Source organism: Sus scrofa, chromosome 13, assembly GCF_000003025.6.
Source record: "Sus scrofa isolate TJ Tabasco breed Duroc chromosome 13, Sscrofa11.1, whole genome shotgun sequence".
Taxonomy (NCBI): Eukaryota; Metazoa; Chordata; class Mammalia; order Artiodactyla; family Suidae; genus Sus; species Sus scrofa.
This window is the reverse complement of record NC_010455.5, coordinates 201998707-202019634: the sequence shown is the minus strand read 5'-3', so window position 1 is coordinate 202019634 and position 20928 is coordinate 201998707. Positions and strand designations below refer to the sequence as shown.

Sequence of the window (20928 nt, the reverse complement as noted above, 5' to 3'; positions counted from 1 at the left end):
GCTCATGTGCTTTCTCCTCAGTTAAGTAAAGCAAATGACTGTATCACAGCAAAGGACTAGAGAAGCATTCTTTGCTTTGCCCTGGCTATGCCGTCACCACAGAGACCTGCAAACCAAGATGAAAAGGGGAGGCAAAATGCCCTCTGATCACCACGGTTTTGACAGAGGATTTTAGAAGACTGTGGAGAGATCTGGAGGAAAACAGGAGAGACTGATATAGTTATCTTAGCAGACTTGACTCTAGAAATTCCTTGCATTGAATAATGGTTTATAGATTGGTTTGGGGCAATAGCTCTCTGTCTTTCTGTCTTTGCCATCAGCGTGTAAGTTCATTGAGATGAAAATTGCCAAATTTCATCCTTTCCCATCCAGTGCAGCCAGGGACTTCCAGAGTTACTATGTAACTGTAGCATGGACCCTACAGAATGAGGATCAGCTTTGCCATGATCCCAAGTTTTGGCCTTTTAAAAATAAAGTGGTGCATGGAAGTCAGGATGGCTAGTGGGCTGTTTTTCCATAAACTTGAAAGGAGGATCTCTACGTTGGTGAACCTAATCCTACAGGAAGGGCAGCAAGGATGCTGTCTTAAATCATTGATGTCTAGGGAAGGGGATTGGATGGGGGCTCTCATTCAGAATCAGGAACTGATCTTACCTCCCAGAAAATAAACAGAGGTGCTGGGATGGAGGGAGCCAGCATCAATCACACTCCCTATTTGTATTTAATGATTTCTGGTCTAGATCATGGCATACATCATACTTCCTTGGAATTCTAGGCTGCCTGTGAAGTGGCTTTTATAAAGTTCAGTTTTAAAACACAGCCCCTTACAGAAAAAAAAATAGCAGAAGCAATGCCAGAAAGCAGCCTTCCCTGGTACAGGACCTTCTGGCAAGTGTGTGAGCCAACAACCTTGAAGGTCAAAGTTGAAGAGAAATGGAAAATGGGTGGCAATGACCACCCAAAAATTAAATATAAACTGGGTTCTCACTAGAAGTCCTGTGATCTATGACCTATAAGGGGCAAAGAGAAAATGTACATGGAGTAATAATTTTTGCTCAAACTGGCTCTGCTTGGAGCTGGTATAGCTGCAGGCAAGGTCACTGAGATAGTGTCTCCCATTTCTGCAGGGCTTAGTTCAACATTCCCCAATGTCATGGGCGGGGGAGGGGGGTGGCGCTTGGTGCCCATGGCATGGGACCAGTAGCTGATAAGAGATAATTGGACCAGAATTTCATGAACAAAAACAAAAGCCTACTTATCTTCCATGGTAATATGTTTATGAACACATGAATCATTCTTCATATAAACATCTCAACCTCTTGGCTAAAAATCAGACTTGGAGTTGTTTAGGTTCTGACTGATTTTCAAGGGACATGGTCTTACACCCTAAAAAAGACTTGATGAAGAAAGTTTCAAAATGTATTTCCGTTGGTAGTTTGGTGTTTTTTATTTTTTCCACTCACATTTCCTGGGAGTATTTTTATGTTTAAAGTGGTAGCGGACTAACCTCCTGACGTTTGCTGTTAATTCCATTTGTGTTCTTATACTTCAAGTAAAAGCATTCAATCTAGAACTCTTTCCACACGTTGACTTATTTGTATTAACACACTCAGAGAGCATTTCTGAAATATTTAACCGTAGGAACACAAGTTTCTAGAAAAGAACAATGGAAATTGTCTAGAACAGGCTTTCTCAAACTGTAATGTATGATCACACCAACTGGGATCTTGTTAAAATGCAGTTTTTTTAATGGAAGTACAGTTTTTACAGTCTTGTGTTAGTTTCAGCTGTATAGCAAAGTTATTCATATATGTATTCGTTTTCCAATTCTTTTCCCTTATGGATGATTACAAAATATCGAGTATAGTTCCCTGTGCTATGCATTAGGTCCTTGTTGGTGACCTATTTTATATACAGTAGTGTATATATATTAATCCCCAACTCCTGATTTATCCTTTCCCCATTCCTCTCCCTTTTGGTAACCATAAGTTTGTTTTCCTTGTCTGTGGGTCTATTTCTATTTTGTATATAAGTTTATTTGTATCATTTAAAAAAATATTCCACATATGAGATATATGATTTTTGTCTGGCTTCCTTCACTTAATATGATAATCTCTAAGTCCATCCGTGTTGCTGCAGGTGGCATTATTTCATTCTTTTTTATGGCTGAGTAGTATTCCATTGTGTATATGTACCGCATCTTCTTTATCCATTCTTCTGTTAATGGACATTTAGGTTCCTTCCATGTCTTGGCTATTGTGAATAGTGTTGCTATCAACCCTGGGATGCATATATCATCAAATTATGGTTTCTTCCATATAGATGCCCAGGAGTGGGATTGCAGAATCATATAACTTGATCTGTAGCTCTGTTTTTGTTTGTTTTTTACCAGAATCTGGTAAAAGCAAATTCTGATTCAGTAGAACTTGAGTGAGATTCTGCGCTTTTCACAGGCTCCCAGGTGTTGCCAATATTGCTGGTCTGTGGAGGAACAAAGATCTAGAACATATTTCTGGATTCACCTGCTTTTCATTTGATAGACAGAAGCCCCTTGTTGATGTGCCTCTTGGCTCCTGCGGTAGGCTAGCTGCTGTTTCGATTGCTCTGCTGGTGGATTTTTCTCGGACAGTTTTTAGATTGAGACTCTGGCTAACCATTTTGTAGACAAAATGCAACTAGATGAGAATCCATGTGTAAATGTTCCCAGAGACTTAAGTTGAAATTTAGTTGTAAATCGATAGCAGCTGCAGATTTAATTCCCATGTGTAACCCCAACACCAGAAAAGTGAGAATCTGAGGAACTGGGTGGGAAAGGCTTACAGCCCAAAAATACAAAAATGCCAGCTGAGAAGGTCTGGTGAGCAATAGCAGAGTTTCAAAAGAAAAATGATCGAACTCAACCCAAGCTCTGGAGGATAGGATTTCACAGACCACACTAGTCGAGATGCTTGTTGCCAAACAGACCAAATCAATTACAGCAATTCTGTGTTGGATTTCACATTGCATTTCATTGCTGTTCTCTCTGGGATATGAAAATAAGAAGAGACACATCTTTTGCAATACAGTCAAGTGTTTTGAAGATTGACCCACCAATCTGCCAAATTTAAATAAGGTTTAAACATTGGTCTGCTCTCCAAGTGAGGTTTTATAGCCATCTCTAGGTGCCTGGCAGCAGAATACCTGCTTCAGTCCTTGGCAGTGGCTTTCAGCTGGCCCAGGGTGACATATAGCATTGAACTGAAACCCATCAATCCAAGAATAAACAGTTTTGAAATGGTTCTAAAGTAAGAGTGCATATAGAAATAGCTTTATAGGCACAGTTAGTAAGAGCATGCCTACTAGTGTTTCTGGAAAACACACACACACACACACACACACACACACACACACATATTTTGCTTTTTTAGGGCCATGCCTACAGTACATGGAGGTTCCCAGGCTGGGGGTCGAATCAGAGCTACAGCTGCAGGCCTATGCCACAGCCACAGCAATGTGGGATCCGAGCTGCATCTGTAACCTACATCCACAGCTCATGGCAATGCCAGATCCCCAATCCACTTAGCGAGGCCAGGGGTCAAACCCACATCCTCACGGATCCTAATCAGATTCATTAACCACTGAGCCACAAAGGGAACTCCTCTGGAACATATTTTTAAAAGAAACTCGAAACGGCTTAGAATCATAGTCATTAATAGAACTCTCACTGAGGATACAGAAGTATAATTAGTCAATTTGCATATGCAAAGTATAACGACCTATGGCATAAATACAAAAAAAATCATTGACTTATACTTAAGCTCTGCAGTCGTTGCTGATATGTTGTGAGGACAATACTGTTTCAGTCTTTTTTTTAAAAATTTTATTTTATGACTGCACCTGTGGCAAATGGAAGTTCCCCAACTGGGGATTGAATCCAAGCCGCAGCTGCAACCCATGCCACAGCTTAAAAGAATGCCGGGTTCTTTTAACCCACTGTGCTGTGCCAGGGATTGAACTCATGCCTCTGCAGTGACCTGAGTGACTGCAGTTCAATTCTTGACTCACTGCACCACGGTGGGAATCCCAATACTATTTCAGTCTTGCCGTTGATTTCTTGCAGTTCATTTTAAACAAATTCTGAATTCATTTAGGGAAGGTATAAGCATAGACATTTGCAAAGAAAAATAACCAGGCCTTTAAGACGGATTTAATAGAAGTGGATGAGATTATAAAGGGACAATGAAGAGTGGCTGAGGGGGGCAGCTGGCAAATAAGAGATAACAAGGCAGTGCTTACATCCAAGGAAGAAGAAGAAGGACAGTGAATGTCATTTGCTGAATTTAGGATCAAGATCCATCAACCAGCGTGTGGGCTCTGTTTCGGGCAGGTCATGCAGATAATACAGGGGTGGTTTTAGGTGAGTGCCTGCTGGATGCAGGACAGATTAGATTGCAAGAAACTTTTGATGTGGCCCTGATGTATGTTTATAAAAAATTACCTTACCAGCTCTGAGAGAATCTGTCCATGAGCGTTTTCAGATTAATGGATAAAAATATGAATTCAATAAAATAAACAAAATATAATTTGAAAATAAAATCCAAATCTCATGGAATCTAGGTTCTTTCTTTTTTGGATAACTCCATTTTCTTGCGCAGTATTTATTCCAATAAACACAAAACATAAAGCATGCGAAATAATCTCCCACCAAGTTGCGCTATGGATCTTATAGTCAATGGACTTGTCTTCACAGATTTACCTTATGAGGCACCCAGGAGATCGGCCTGGACCAGCCACGGCCACCCAACCCCCCAGTCAAAAGGTACAGTGTTGGCTCCTACTGCCTTGAATCTTTGCATCACAGGGCAGTGGGTACCTACTGATGGAGTAAATGATAATTTTTGTAACCAGTCTGCTTTTTCAGCACATAAAGTGGTTGTCCCTTGGCACTGAAGCACAACTGATCTTTAAATGCAGTGATCCTTTCTCTATTGTGATTATACCTCTTTCTATAAGAAAAAGAAATGAATGATGTAATCTATTTCAACACGGACAAATGTGTGTTTCATGGGATGTTTGAGCACAGATTAAATACCAGGTGATTTCCTAATCTTGGCCATGTTTAAAGTATTCCTTGCTTTATTTTAGTTTCCTGAGGGTTTCCCTTTATTTTAGAGTGCAAACATTCTAATCTGTTTTGTGTACCATCTTAATCTTTTTTTTAAATTTGCATTTTGGAAAAAGGTAAAAATACATTTTTTTTAGGGCTCCACCACAGCGTATGGAAGTTCCCAGGCTAGGGATCAGATCAGAGCTGCAGCTGCAGGCCTATGCCATAGCCACAGCAATGCCAGATCCAAACCGATTCTTTGACCTACATCATGGCTCATGGCAATGACAGACATTTAACTCACTGAATGAGGCCAGGGATCAAATGCACATCCTCATGGATACTAGTCAGGTTCTTCACCTACTGAGCCATAGTGGGAACTCCATACAAATACATGTTTTGAATTGATTAAAGGGCTGTCTTTTGCTACAACATTTATATTTGGTTTCTTTAGAAAGGAAGCATTTTCCTTCCCATAAGATGCTTCTTATTATAAGAGTAAGTCTGGGAGTTCCCGTCGTGGCGCAGTGGTTGACGAATCCGACTAGGAACCATGAGGTTGCGGGTTCGATCCCTGCCCTTGCTCAGTGGGTTGAGGATTCGGCGTTGCCGTGAGCTGTGGTGTAGGTTGCAGACACGGCTTGGATCCTGCATTGCTGTGGCTTTGGCATAGGCTGGCAGCTACAACTCCAATTAGACCCCTAGCCTGGGAACCTCCATATGCCGTGGGAGCGGCCCAAGAAATGGAAAAAAGACCAAAAAAAAAAAAAAAAAAAGAGTAAGTCTGTTATTTTTAATAGCTAGGATAATTGATAGAATGGTGATATAACAGCATCAAAGACTAGTAGCCAAATACTGGTTATAGCTAATTGTCTCCAATTTTGGATTTTCAGCTGCTCAACCATCTCCTTCCACAATGCCCAAGACTGAAGACCAGCGTCCCCAACTAGGTAGGTTTCAGGGAGCATCTTGATGGCCGTAAAAGAAGAAACAGGTTTAGCAGCATCTATCTGAAATGTGTCACTTTCTAAATGAAATTAGTGTTACTTCGTCTTCTCTATGATGGCTCCAGGTGTAAAACAGGGACCAAATTATCAGTCTCCTCAATTGGGATGACTTGAGATTTTGCTAAAGCATTTCCAGAATCTATGCAATCTGTATGGACAAAAACCATTTCACCTGCACACAGGCAGCCTCTTTGTGACCTGGGAATTCTTTTTACTTCCACTTTCCAGGTCATGTTACAGCAACATCAGCATTTGTGCCAAACCCATTGCGGAAATGCAGTGAAAAGTTGCTGTTGCCTGTGTGCTGAGCAGCACGGCCAACGTGGCCCTGGGGCTGGCCAGGGACTGAATACATTTGTCCTGTCTCTATCCTGGGCTAGAGGACACACGGGCTGGGTGTCTGGAACCTTGGGCCACATCTGAGCTCAGCCAGCAGCTGGGACACCTTTACCAAGAGGCTTCTCTCAGATCCCACGTGTTATCTTTTCTAAAACAGGAAGTGGTGCTGGGGGACTTTGGTGGGGGGACATTTTCAGCTCTGAAATCTGGAAACACCTGTGGGTCAGCATTATCTCTGCTCACAACCATAACTTTGGAATCTGACTTCTTTTTTTTTTGCCATAGATCCTTATCAGATTCTTGGACCGACAAGTAGCCGCCTTGCAAACCCAGGTGAGGTACTCTGATGAGTTTACTCTTACAAAGTTATCTTTTTTGGCAATAGCTATTTTGGAGGTGAAACTGGAAATCTTTTCAGCAGAACAAATTTCACTTGTAGGTCTTACTGGATTATCCACCTAAGTGGAAAAAAGTGGATCGGGTTATATATTCAAGAGTCAACTTCAGGATGTTTCCGTTGTGGCTCAGCGCTAACAGACCCAATTAGTAGCCATGAGGATACAGGTTTAATCCCTGGCCTCGCTCAGTGGGTTAAGGATCTGGTATTGCCGTGAGCAGTGGTGTAGGTTGCAGACACAGCTCAGATCTGGTGTTGCCTTGGCTGTGGTGTAGGCCAGCAGGTGCAACTCTGATTCGACCCCCTAGCCTGGGTACCTCCATATGCCATAGATGTGGCCCTAAAAAGAAAAAAAAAGAAAAAGAAGAGTTAACTTCAGCACAGAGGACATCGCTACACAGTCAAAGCTGTATCAGTTTTCTAGGGCTGCTCTAACAAAGTGCCACAGAGCAGGGCCCTAGGCAACAGACATTTATTGTCTCCTGGTTCTAGAGGACAAACATCCAAAATCAAGATGTCAGGATTCCACTTAGGTGGATGATCCAGTAAGACCTACAACTGAAATTTGTTCTGCTGAAAAGATTTCCAGATGGTTTCCTCTGTGGTCTGGCAAGGAAGGATCTACTCCGTATCTCCCTCCTGGGCTTGTAGCTGGCCGTCTCCTACCTGTGTCTCTACCATCGTCCCTCTCTGTGTGTCTCTTTGTCCAAACTTCCCGTTTTATAAGGACACAGTCATGTTGGAGTAGTGCCCACTCAGATGACATTGCTTTAACTTGATGGCCTCTCTAAAGACCCTATTTCTAAATAATGTCCCATTCGGAGGTCCTGGGCAGACCCAACACATGAACTTGGGGGGAGGCCAGGGACATATTGCAGCCCATCACACAAGCAGATAAAACCATATCTTAAAAAGAAGAACCTTAATGACAAACAGGGGACTTCAGATCGAGGGCCATCTTCAATGAATGGTCTGTTTCTGAACTTAGCAGCCAGAAGAAAGTTCAGATTCTTAATGGGCCATGTGTAACCCGTCCCTTGCCAAGGATCGTCACCTGTCATTATGCCTCAGTGCCAACCCAATTGACTGATTTGTTTGTATTCAGATCAGAACCAGCTGTGCTGGCATCAGCTTCAGAAATTCACAGCATATGCTGCATATTCTCAACGGCCGATTCAGATGCCAAGATGTCATAGGCCGATTGCACATGCAAGCTGGAATGTCTGTTTCCTAAACATTGAGGCCAAAATGGGGTTGGAAATGGGAATATTTGGATTCAATTCGTGTACATCCCCACAGGGGACTCTATACTCTCGAAAACATAAAGTATCATCATTATCGAGTATCCACATTGCTGACATCACATTTGACTTAATGTTAACTAATTCAGCAGGTCTTTTGTAAGCAGCTGAGCAGTGAGAAGGGTCTGTGTTGTTTATGGCTCTACAGCCCAGACCCCCTGGCCTAGACCAGGTGCTCAGTAATTATTTGTTGAATAAATGAACACAAGGAGTAATGAGATATCAGCCTTGACGTTCAAGGAGCTTCCACTGGGGTGGAGAAATGGACGCAGGTTTTCCTCAGGATCCACCTGGTGGCAGCGTCTCCTGGGTCACCGGCCCCTCCCCTCCCTGTGCTCAGCTTTCCATGTCCAGCCTCCTCCATAACCATTCACATGAAAACGATGACTGTGTTGTGAGATGATTATTATCAGTCGGGCTTCAGGAAGAGTGATCTGTCAGCAGTGCTCAGGATAGACTAGGAAAGGGAAAAAGAACAGCAGCTGCAACACTCTGGGAGAGTTAATACAATAATGTGAAATAATACCCCCGATAGCTCCCAAGCCTGGGCATGTGCTCGCGTCTGTGGTCCCCTCTCAGAAGAGCCCCGGGAGGTCGCTATCTTTATCCTACAGAAGAGACATCAGGAGTTCCCATTGTGGCTCAGCAGTAGCGAGCCCGACTAGCATCCATGAGGATGCGGGTTCCATCCCTGGCCTCGCTCAGTGGGTTAAGGATCCAGTTGCCATGGGCTGTGGTGCAGGTCACAGATGCAGCTTGGATCTGGTGTTGCTATGGCTGTGGTGTAAGCTGGCAGCTGTGGCTCCAGTTTCACCCCTAGCCTGAGAACTTCCATGTGGACCTAAAAAAAAGAAAGAAAGAAAAAAAAGAGGCATCAGAGGTCCAGACAATTAGGTAATTTTCCGTGGTCACACAGCCAATAAAAAGGGGGCTGATTTGAACCCCCACTCTGTCTCCAAAGTCCACTCGTAGTTTCTTGCCCTCAATTGCCAATGGAGTAAGAGTGAGGGAAGAGGAAGGCGTCAGAGAAAGAGGAGCAAGAGAATAGAAAGGAAGCAAACTATTATATTAGAGTAAGCAATAGGCTAAGCATTTAGGATAAGCAACAAGGTCCCATGGTATAGCACAGAGAACTATATCCAGTCTCTCCCTCCGGATAGACAATGATGGAAGATAATATAAGAAAGGGAATGTATATATATATGTATGACTGGGTCACCTTGCTGTACAGCAGAAATTGTAAATCAACTATACTTCAATTTAAAAAAAGTAAAAGAGAAGAAATGTATACACACATACAGGTATTTATAGTCATATGTATATGACTGGGCGACTTTTCTGTGTAACATTGTAAGTCAACGTTACTTTAATTTTAATTTTTGTTATTATTATTTTTTGTATTTTTAGGGCTGCACCCACAGCATATGGAGGTTCCCAGGCTAGGGGTCAAATCAGAGCTGCAGCTGCTGGCCTGCGCCACAGCCATAGCAACACCAGATCCAAGCTGCCTCTGTGACCTACACCACAGCTCATGGCAATGCCAGATCCTTAACCCACTGAGCGAGGCCAGGGATGGAACCTACATCCTCATGGACGCTATTCAGATTCACGTCCACTGAGCCATGATGGGAACTCCTAAATCAACTACACTTTAATTTTTTTTTAAAAGTAGAAAAAAAATGTATATACACACACATGTGTATATATATGACTTAGTGACTTCTGTACAATATTGTAAATCAACTCTAACTTTTAAAAAGTTAAGAAATACACACACACACACACACACACACACACACGCACATATATGGGTCACTTTTCTGTACAGCAGAAACTGGCACAACATTTTAAATCAATGATACTTTAATAAAAATGATTTAAATTTTTTAAAAAAGAAACGAAGGATTTCCACTCAGTTTAACACCTATTTCAGTGCTCAGGATGGGTCCGAGGCAAGGTTGGTGATGAAGAGGAGAGAGGTGTCAATCTGTCCCAAAGGAAATAGACTAGCCCTTTCACTCGCACAAGGTGGCTAAAGCAAATACAAATCCATGCTGTGCTGTCACAGCTCAAGGCTTGGTTGGTGGTTCAGGGCCCAAGAAAGTTGCTGGCCCCTAAGCAGAAGGTTTCGTGTCTCCTTGCACTGTGCCCAGCAGCCCTGGGATGCCCACAGCAGTCAGAAGGACCTGAGGCAGAGCAGGGAGGAGACTGCAGCTCCATCACTGGCTGGAAGAATAAGTCTTGGTACCTAACAGGGCAGCAGACTGGTCCTGTGTGCGAAGATTGTACTTTCTGCCACGAAGACTGTGCCCACTGGGTCCAGGGAAAACGGCAACCTCCAATGTTAGATTGGAAGATCAAGATTTATTTTACTTAGTTTATTTATCTTTCAGCATTTTTAATTGAAGTGTATAGTTGATTTACAATGTTGTATTATTCTCAGATATACAGCAAAGTGATTCAGTGAGGTACCCACATACATATATGTAGACATATGTTCAGTTATATACATATATTTTCAGATTCTTTCCCATATAGGTTATTACAAAATATTGAGTATAGTTCCCTATACTACCTAGTATATCCTTGTTGCTTATCTATTTTATTTTATTTTTTTGTCCTTTTTTTTTTTTTTAAGGGATGCCCCCGTGGAATAAGGAGGTTCTCAGGCTAGGGGTTGAATTGGAGCTATAGCCTCTGGCCCCTGCCACAGCCACAGGAACGCCAGATCCAAGCTGCATCTGTGACCTACATCACAGCTCATGGCAACACTGGATCCTTAACTCACTGAGCAAGGCCAGGGATTGAACCTGTGTCTTCATGGATTCTAGTTGGATTCGTTTCTGCTGAGCCATGATGGGAACTCTGGCTATCTATTTTATATATATAATAGTGTGTATATATTAATCCCAAACTCCTAATTTATTCCTCCTTCCCACCTTGCCCCTTTGGTTACCATAAGTTTGTTTTCTATGTCTGTGAATCTGTTTCCTTTGTGTATATATGTTCATTTGTATTATATTTTTAAAGTCCACATGTAATTGATATCATATGGCATTTGTCTTTCTCAGTCTGACTTATTTCACTTAGTATGACAATCTCTAGGTCCATCCATGTTGCTGCAAGTGGCATTCTTTCATTCTTTTTTATGGCTGAGTAGTATTCCATCATGCATATGTACCACATCTTCTTTATCCATTCTTCTTTCAGTGGACATTGAGGTTGTTTCCATGTGTTAGCTATTGTAAAGACTGCTGCTATGAACATTACTGTGCATGTATCTTTTTTTTTTTTTAATCCAGATGCCCAGGAGTGGGATTATAGGATCATATTTTTAGTAGTAGCTTTATTTTTAGCTTTTTTTTAAAGGAACCTCCCTGTTATTCTCCAGAGTGACTGAACCAGTTTACAGTCCCACCAACTGTATAAGAGGGTTTGCTGTTCTTCACACCCTCTCCAGCATTTATTATTTGTAGACTTTTGGTGATGGCCATTCTGACTGGCCTCATTGTCATTTTGATGTGCATTTCTCTAATAATAAGTGATTAGTTGAGCATCTTGTCATGTGCCTTTTGGTCAACCATGTGTCTTCTTTGGAGAAATGTCTATTTAGATCTTTTGCCCGTTTGTGAATTCGGCCCTCTCGCCATCTCTCCTTGGCTGTGTGTCAGTTATAACCATGTGGCCTTTCTACCCTGAAACCAGACTATCTTTTATCTCTCTGTTAATGAGAAAGCTTCTTCCTGTTTGATTTTAGTGTCCCAATCTCTGATAAATAAATCCTTCACCACTTCAAATTGCTGCCTCTGCCCTTTACACAACACACACCTGTTATAAATGTTTTAAATGGAAAGATGACATCATATGGTGTGAAAGCCCAGAGGTGATAACAGCATGGCCACACCTCCATCCCAGAATGTCATTTGGGGTACCCTTTGGACCGTATTTCTCCCACTGAGAAGAGTGTGTCCCCGTATGATTGTGTCCTGGATCAGATATAAGCGACACAAACTCTGTAATCCCACCGGGACGGGCTCAACATTTAATGTGGCTCCTCTAATGAGTGGAAATTGCCTTTCTGCGAAAGAGCTTTCTTGGGAACAAGAGTTGGGCGACTCCCTTCCTGCTCACTGGATAGTTTTCATGGTGGGCATGAAAGTGTAACCTGCTTCATGCAGAACCAAAGACCAGTTAGGGATGTTTCGCCATTTGTTAGGAAGTGGGAGCGTCCAGTCTTCTGGGAACTTCCCAAGCTCCAGCCCAGGGAGGGGACAAAGGACTGGAGGGCGTTGTGGAGGGGTGTGCAGAAACCAAGCCTGAAAGTGGTGGCATGCTGTGATTCGGCGCCAAGGCCTAGAGTCTGGGTTCCAACCCTTGCTGACCTTAGCGAGACAAGTCACTCTACCTCTTTGAACCCTAATGTGTCGTCTCTACAGTGGACTATCACAGGGTTCTGGGGGGGATTCAGTAAACACTGGGGAAGTGTTCAGAATGGTGCCTGGCCCAAGTCAACTTGCCATGATACCAAGATCACCCTGAGATTTCGTAGCTTCTGCATAGTCAGCATGGGGTTGGTGGGGGGCAGTAGGTGTCTTCCTTTGGCATCTCCTGGCTGTAGGCAAGCAGTGTACCTATTTTTTTAGGGGTGCACCTGTGGCATATGGAGGCTCCAGGCTAAGGGTCGAATTGGAGCTGCGGCTGCCAGCCTGCCTACACCACAGCCACAGCAATGCCAGATCCGAGCTGCACCCGCAACCTACACCACAGCTCACAGTAACGCCGGATTCTTAACCCACTGAGCAAGGCCAGGGATCGAACCCGCGTCCTCATGGATACTAGTTGGGTTCATTTCTGCTGAGTCACGACAGGAACTCCTGGGATGTACCTGTTTTTAAACTCTGGTTTTCAGCTCAAACAAATCGTGATAAGAGCATTCATGTGCCAAGTTCACCCTCATGGTGGCCAGCAAGATGGTATTACCATGGCCCCATTTTGCTCAGGGATACTGAGCACAGAGAGCTGGATAAGCTGCACAAAGTCTGGTAAGGGGCAGAGCCAGGATTCAGCTGAGACAGTGCCAACTCCGAAAGGGTGCTTCCAGCCACCAGGCTGTCCTGCCCCTGTGAGGAGTCCTGTCTGAGTCATACTGGGCCTGGGTAAAGCCTTCCATCTGGGACTTAGGCCCTCAGCCTTGATCTTGACCTGGTTAGAGGGTAGGGGGTCCAGGCTGTGCACAGGGGTTTTTCTGCAGCACCCCCAGCTACTGCAGAAAGTAGCTGAAATGACTGCCACTCTGGTGCTCTCTGGGCTCCTCTCTGCTTTATTCAAAGCTCTGTCCCTCTGTCAGCTGGCAGCCGAGTGCCCTGCCCGGGGGAGGGGGCACCCCTCCTCCTTGACCCACAGCTGTGGAGTCGCTCCAGACTCTGCTTTTCTCTGTGGTTTATAAACCGTTTAGAGGCTTTGCCCTTTTTTTTTTGACTCTGTCTGTACCTCTTTGCTTCTGAATTTCTCTTCTTTTCTTTTAATTGCTTTCGGAGACCACGTTGCTCCTGAAATTGACAGATTGCCTTCTGCCTTTTTTGAACCATTGCTCCTGAAATTGACAGATTGCCTTCTGCCTTTTTTGAAGCCACACCCCACACCCCTTCTTCCCATCGGGTCCTCCTGTAGGTGGGCAGCCTGCATCTTTGGGTTCCCTGCTGCCCCCATCCCTGCCTTTTTCACTAGTTACCCTGGACCAAACTAGAACAAAAGTAGCAGCTCCTTCCTGATTGTTTTCAGGGATGTTGTCAGGAGAGAGCCAGAAAATAGATGTGAGGCATTTTCCCAATAAAGGTAATTCATGAGATGTAGGAGGTGATGCCTTTTGATGGACAATCCTGTCTTCTAAGAACTCCCCCTTTTACTGGGTTTGGCCAGTGAGATGGTCAAGCCTCTCTTAGGCTGCCTAAATTGTAGGTATTTGTGTCGGGGAATCTCTATTCTATATTCTAAAACGCACCTTTAGCGCATAGTAAATGTTACTGTTTTGAGAGTAAGATAAAAATTTAGTAAATTGCCTTCGAAATTCTGTGGCCATGAGTAATTCGTTTTATTTACCTGTGGCTGTGACTTCTCCACGACCGCTGTGCATCCTTGAGAATTCGTGCACAGTGAGAAAATCGGCTCTTGACGGTGAAGAAAACGGATTTTGTTCTATTAAATTTAACAATAGGAGCTCCCGTTGTGGCTCAGTGGCTTAAGAACCCGACTAGTATCCTTGAGGATTCAATCTCTGGCCTTGCTCCCTGGATGAAGGTGTTGCCACAGGCTGCAGTGTAGGTCACAGATGTGGCTCTCAGATCCGGCATTGCCATGGCTCTGGCTGTGGTGTAGGCCGGCAGCTGCAGCTCAGATTTGACCCCTCGCCTGGGAACCTCCATAGGCTGCAGGGGCAGCCCTAAAAAAGAAAACATAAATACATTTAACAGTTAATTAGCTTGACCTAATGTTACATTTTGTAGCATCTACTTAAACATTCGTTGATTGACCTTTATGGTTTTATTCTCAGGTTTGCGAGCTGATGAATTTTATTTACAGATGTCTTATGCCCACCGGCTCTTGACATCCTGAAAACGCTCTGTGTCTAAAGGGCTGATGCATTAAATCCTCTAGGAAGAATTCCCTCGTCCCTCCTTTGAGGTTTAAGTTTCTAGCCATGAATTTCAGTCCCTGACATACTAGTTCTTCAGAAGCCAGAGAGACAGGAAGCCGCTCTCACCTGCTGGTTCTCTCTGGTACACAGTTACAAAGGAAGTGGCAGGGACAGATTCCCAAGAGACAGTGCCAAGGTTTGAATAGATGCCAAGTGTAATTTGGGCTGTGTAGGAAGATCTGTGTATTTATACAAAATCTGTGGGGTTGCTTTCTCCATGGGAGGAGGTTGACAGTGAATATTTATTTTCAAACGCTATGTGTTTATATCAAAACACGTTAGACTCGTCAGTCAAAAATCCATGTTTTTCCCTATTCCCAGGTCATATATGGAATTTTTTTTTTCAAGTAGTAATCCTTTGGTTACAATACATAGACTGAAACCATATGGTTTTCTCAAACTCTTCTTTGTATTTTAAAAACATGCATATTAATGAAATGTTGGGGGCAGCAAACCTTGATTGAGAACAGTTTGAAAATGTGGTTCCGAAAAAGCAAAGGCTTCCACTGCGATGAACTACAAGCTGTTAATGCATTTCAAATGTGTGGCTAGACCGAAAATGATCATTTTCCAGAACGTGTTCAGAAAAGGCTGACCTTTCTCACGATGCTGTGGCATGGATGAATTCACAGACATGTCCCTCTCTATGCAGCCAACGTGGAAACAAGGCTTTCTGAGTTGGATGGTGCTTCTGGGGAGCTAGTGGGATGCATTTAGAGAAAGCATATTTTTAATTGATTTTTACGTTTCATCAGTTCCTTGCGTCATAGCAGGTTTTTTTTTTTTTTTTTTTTTTTTTGGTAATGAGCCCAAGGCGGTGTTCTAGCTGGAGTTTGGGAGGAAAGACTTGCCCCCTGTCCCTTTTCAGAGCTTTTAAAATATGCTTAACACAGCTTAACTTCTCCTGGTATTCAGTGGCTATTGGCATGCTTCTCCACTTCAAGGATCCATCGTCTTTTAAAATATTGTAGCACTGTAGAGGCTAGAATGATTTGCTTGGATTTTTCTCTGAATTTAATAAAACATGAAAGCCACAGCTCTAGGCTTCCACTGGAATCGAGAGAGTCCTGACTCTTTGCACCCAATCAGATGGGATCCCATTGACACGGAGTCATATCCAGCTCCCCAGAGGTCTTGCAGTCACTCCGTGTTGCAGCTTTTTTCTGTTGGAAACTATGTTTAACACAATTGGCATTGCAAAGGCAGGGGCAACACATGGATTTCCGTTAAGATGCATTTGCCTAAATACTGGAAAGGGGTGATCTGGTTTGAAACAGAGCCAACTTTTTTCTAAACTTCCTCATTTCGAGTGGGTTAATTCTGTTCTAGGAAAAGTTTTGACAGAATGGCTTTCTGAGCGCCGGCCAAATGTTAGGTTAGAAATAACGGTGTTTACTTCCATTCTCTATTTTTTTTCCATACGCTTTTCGAAGTTCATTTCCTAAATCTGACTTTTGTTATTGTACGTGACCTCGCCAGTATAAACGGTATTAAGTCATTATTGCCAGCCGCATAACAGCACTTTCGGCCTCACAAAAATAGGAAAAATAAGCCCTTCCACCCCCCAAATACAAGAGTTGACCTGACTGCTCTTCTGAGGAAGTCAGAAATGCATGGGAGCAACTTGACCTCTGCCCCATGGGAATTCTTTGCATTCCATCAAGGACTTGGGTCTGTAGGTCAGCCTGAGAGTCACCAAGGAGCCTCATCTTAGACCAGCTTCCTTCGACACAGAGCTTGGGCGAAGGTTACCTGTGCAAGTGATGAATGAAGCCCATGTTGTCGGGAGAGAGGGCGTGAGGATGCAGCATAGGGCAGGGGAGAATTAAAGACGCTTGGGGTCTTAGCTGGAACCTTGCTTCGGCCTGATTTCTGGGGGGCTCTGGGCGTGAACAGCATCACAGAATTGGTCCCTCTTTGAAGCAAGGGGCTGGCCCTGGTACCCTGTGTCAGTCCGCTGGGCTGTGGGCTGCCAGGGGTGCGAGAGGCAGCTCCTGTTCAGCCAAGGGCAGTGCTCTGGAGCAGAGGGGGTGCTGGAAGGCCAGAGCAGCTGCAGGATGGGTGCACAGCCTGGAAAAGGAGACGTGGGTGCAGAGATGCAGGACCCACTTCTCTCCCTGAAGGAAGATGCCTTTAGCGCAGAGCCTGTTCTCACTGGCATTTTAAAAAATAATTCAGCGAATCTTACTATATTTATAGTTGTACAACCATCACCACCATCTAATTTTATTTACTTATTTATTTAAAATGAGGGCACCTGGGCTTTATTTGGCAGGTAATGAGGAGCTGTTGATGTTTCTTGAGTACCTGACAGACATGGAACATGTGTTTTTCGATCGGAAGAGGCTTTAGATGATAAGAGCCAAGTTATCACTCTGTACACTTTGAGGTATTTGACACAGCGTTAGCCTGTAATCAATGTATGACAATATTTTCCATTTTTTCTTTCTTTCCTTTTTTTTTTTTAGGGCTGCACCTGCAACATAGAGAGGTTCCCAGGCTGGGGGTCAACTCGGAGCTGCCCCAGCAACACTGGATCTAAGCCACATTGGCAGCCTGCACCGCAGCTTGTGGCAATGCTGGATCTTTAACCCACTGAGCCAGGCCAGGGATTGAAGCCAAATCCTTATGGATACTAGTCGGGTTCCTAACCCCCTGAGCCACAACGGGAATGCCTACAACCTAATTTCAGAACGTGTCCATCCCAAACCCCAGTCCAGTCCTCTTTTCCCCCCATCCTGTGCCCTTGGGTAACCCTAAGTTTTTCAAAGTCTTCTAACTGGTATGTCTCCCCCCCACCCCTCACCCCCCCCGCCCCGCCCCCTCAGGGAGTGGACAGATCCAGCTGTGGCAGTTTCTCCTGGAGCTCCTGTCGGACAGCTCCAACTCCAGCTGCATCACCTGGGAAGGCACCAACGGGGAGTTCAAGATGACGGATCCGGATGAGGTGGCCCGGCGCTGGGGAGAACGGAAAAGCAAACCCAACATGAACTATGACAAACTCAGCCGTGCCCTCCGTTACTACTATGACAAAAACATCATGACCAAAGTCCACGGGAAGCGCTACGCCTACAAGTTTGACTTCCACGGCATCGCCCAGGCCCTCCAGCCCCACCCTCCCGAGTCGTCTCTGTACAAGTACCCCTCGGACCTCCCGTACATGGGCTCCTATCACGCCCACCCGCAGAAGATGAACTTTGTGGGCCCGCACCCTCCGGCCCTCCCCGTGACGTCATCCAGTTTCTTCGCTGCGCCCAACCCCTACTGGAATTCACCCACGGGGGGCATCTACCCTAACACTAGGCTGCCAGCCAGTCATATGCCTTCCCACCTGGGCACTTACTACTAAGGACCAGAGAGAGGGCGTTCCCAGCAACACACAGTCACCAGTCAATTGCCACCAACTCTGTCAGAGACCATGAATCAAAAGTGCCTCAACAGGAATGACAACACTTGGCCGGGGGGCCCGGGGTAAGAAGCCAGGGGAGCAAATCCAAAGACATAGTGGGAGGGAGTGACTAAAGTATTAACGACAGATGAAGAGGATGCTACAGATATAAGGGGACATGGACATTTAATCCGGACCAACCTTGCAAAAGACATTGTAAGTAGAAGCATGAAGCCATCAGGACAACGTGCCAAAGAACATGCTCGGAACAAGTGGATAAACGTTAGAGCAGCCGCGGAGATCCTGCGCGTGCCAACTGGGATTAAACTCGAGCAACAGCGATCACACAGTCTGAACCTAACACGCCCTTTCTAATGTCATTTTAAGAAAAACTACCTGTATTTAAAGAGAGAAACATATCAGAAAACAGAAAAAAAAGAAAAGAAAAGAGAAACCGTAGCCCGTCAACGACGTTGACCTGGAACTCATTGGCACTTGGTGTTTTGGGTGACCTGAGATGCGTTCCATTTGATGGAGAGCTGTCAGCTCTCTCCAACTGTGAAGACAACCCAACGCTTCCAGCTCCTTTGCAATAGGACAGGACTCTGAGCCGAACGGTGGGGTGGGGCTGCGGTCGTGGACGGAGGGCGAGCCTGCGGATGTAGACAGAGGGCTGGAGCAGGTGGCAGAGGCGGAGAAGGAGGAGGCAAGGCCTGGGACTGGGAGAGAAACTTCTCGAGCAGTGAAGACTGGACTTAGGATGGGTTGGGACCACGGAGAAGGCATGAGGGAAATTTAAGGCTTAAGGAGGTCCGTGTGATGCCAAATCCAGGGTTAGGAGGAAGGACACAGCGTCACGGGGCAGGGCAGGTGGTAGATCTCAGAAACAAAATCAAGCATCTCTTTTTTTTTTTATCAAAAGAAAAATTGTAACTGGAATTGTATGATATATTTTTAAAAAAAAACATTCAGGACCTCATCCTTAGGTGGGGGCTCTGCTCTCCACGGGGTCAAGTAAGAGCTGGCCCTCTGGGCTACCACAATCTGAAATCAGCGAGGCATCGGGGTTAGGCGGGCTCGTTTTCCTTTTGAGTCGCGAACGCTGTGCGTTTGTCAGAGTGAAGTATACAAGTCAATGGGTTTTTTTTTCCTTTTTATATAATAATTATATAACTTATGCATTTATACACTACGAGTTGATCTCGGCCAGCCAAAGATACACGACAAAAAGAGACAATCAATGATATAATGTGGCCTTGAACTTTAACTCTGTATGCTTAATGTTTACAATATGAAGTTATTAGTTCTTAGAATGCAGAATGTATGTAATAAAATAAGCTTGGCCTAGCATGGCAAATCAGATTTATCCAGGAGTCTGCATTTGCACTTTTTTAGTGACTAAAGTTGCCTAATAGAAACTTGTGCTGAACCAGGGTGGGTTCGGGGTTATAGTTTTACTTTGTCCAGGAACTTGTGCAAGAAAGAGCCAAACAAATGGCACGTTTGGCACCCAAACAGTGTTGGCCTCTGGAGGGGCCTTCTGGCCAGCCCCTTCTTATTCCTGGCCCCATCTGGAGCAGAAGGACCAGAGGTTTCACATGGGAACCTCCAGAAAGAGGCTTCTAAACCAGGGGTTGTCGTTGAGAAATTCCAGATCCACACCCAGCCACAAATCAGCCATGATCATACAACATCCCCTGGGTGGTGAGCAAGCTGTTACTCTCAATGTAACTGTATTACAGTTGGCAAATAAAGCATCATGGAGAGCTGCATTGTCCCCCTTTAATGAGACAAGGGACAGCTTCTAAATTTGCCACTTGGCTTCTCCATCAAGAGGATCCCACCAGGTGGATGGTGGCCTGGACCTTCCCACGCCAGGAGAATCTGGGTACCAGGGTTTGGGATTCACCAGCCCTGAGCCTGACATATTATCAGACACTGTTTATTTCTCTGATCTGAAATCAACTCCCTTGACATCTTTTCTGTCCTGTGTGCCACCAATGATGCCAGCCTTGGCCAAGGTGAAGGCAGTTTGGGAGGTGGGAGGCAGGGCCGTGTGAGTGGCTTTGCAAGACTGAGCAGCCTCTAGGCCTGAGTCCGTTTCTGAATTGGCCCATCTCCTAGCTGCTTGAGGGCTTGTTTTGCACTCTGTAATCCTTCTGTGATGATTAAATGACGTTGCCAAACCTCTGTGCTCTGGGTATTTCGGCAGTGGTCTTTAAAAGCTGGTAGGATCCAATTACCAAAGCTGCAGACACTCGGCATTACTTGGATTAAAAGAAGTCCAACCATCAATCAATTACGGCAGCTTGGGAAAGATATGCAAAGTGCCTGTAACTCCTTAGGGAAGATAAATAAGTAAAAGCGTAAAAGCTGACCCCGCTGGGGTGACAGTGTTTTTGGATGGAAAAGATCCAGTCATCTTTGTTTTGGAATGCAAAGTTGAAGCACACCTACATTCTGTATGCAAAGAGACATTTACTCAGATAGTCACACAATTCCCCACTTTCAGGATTGTATCATGAGCAAAGTCATAAAGACAAGACACAATTCTCATATTCGATTTTAACAGATGTTTTCAGTTAGCGTCCCCAGCCTCCCCCCATCCCCCCTCCCGATTATTAGCAAACTTTATGACAAGCATGAGCAACTGGGATCATTTTGGATAACATGATAATGCTGAGTTCTCCCCAATAAGTGATTCAATTATATCTTA

General features: G+C 44.5%; 1 protein-coding gene across 6 annotated transcripts in view; it reads left to right on the top strand.

Annotated features, from left to right (window-relative positions):
• Nucleotides 1–20398, top strand: part of ERG (ERG, ETS transcription factor) — a 303336-nt gene extending 282938 nt beyond the window's left edge. For 5 of the 6 annotated variants that reach the window (XM_021068471.1, XM_021068469.1, XM_021068468.1 and 2 more), the window contains 4 exons: nucleotides 4730–4798; nucleotides 5980–6036; nucleotides 6718–6765; nucleotides 17653–20398. In XM_021068471.1, coding sequence (XP_020924130.1) covers nucleotides 4730–4798; nucleotides 5980–6036; nucleotides 6718–6765; nucleotides 17653–18173 — 695 coding nt within the window. In that variant the 3' untranslated portion in view covers nucleotides 18174–20398. 6 annotated transcript variants of the gene reach the window in all.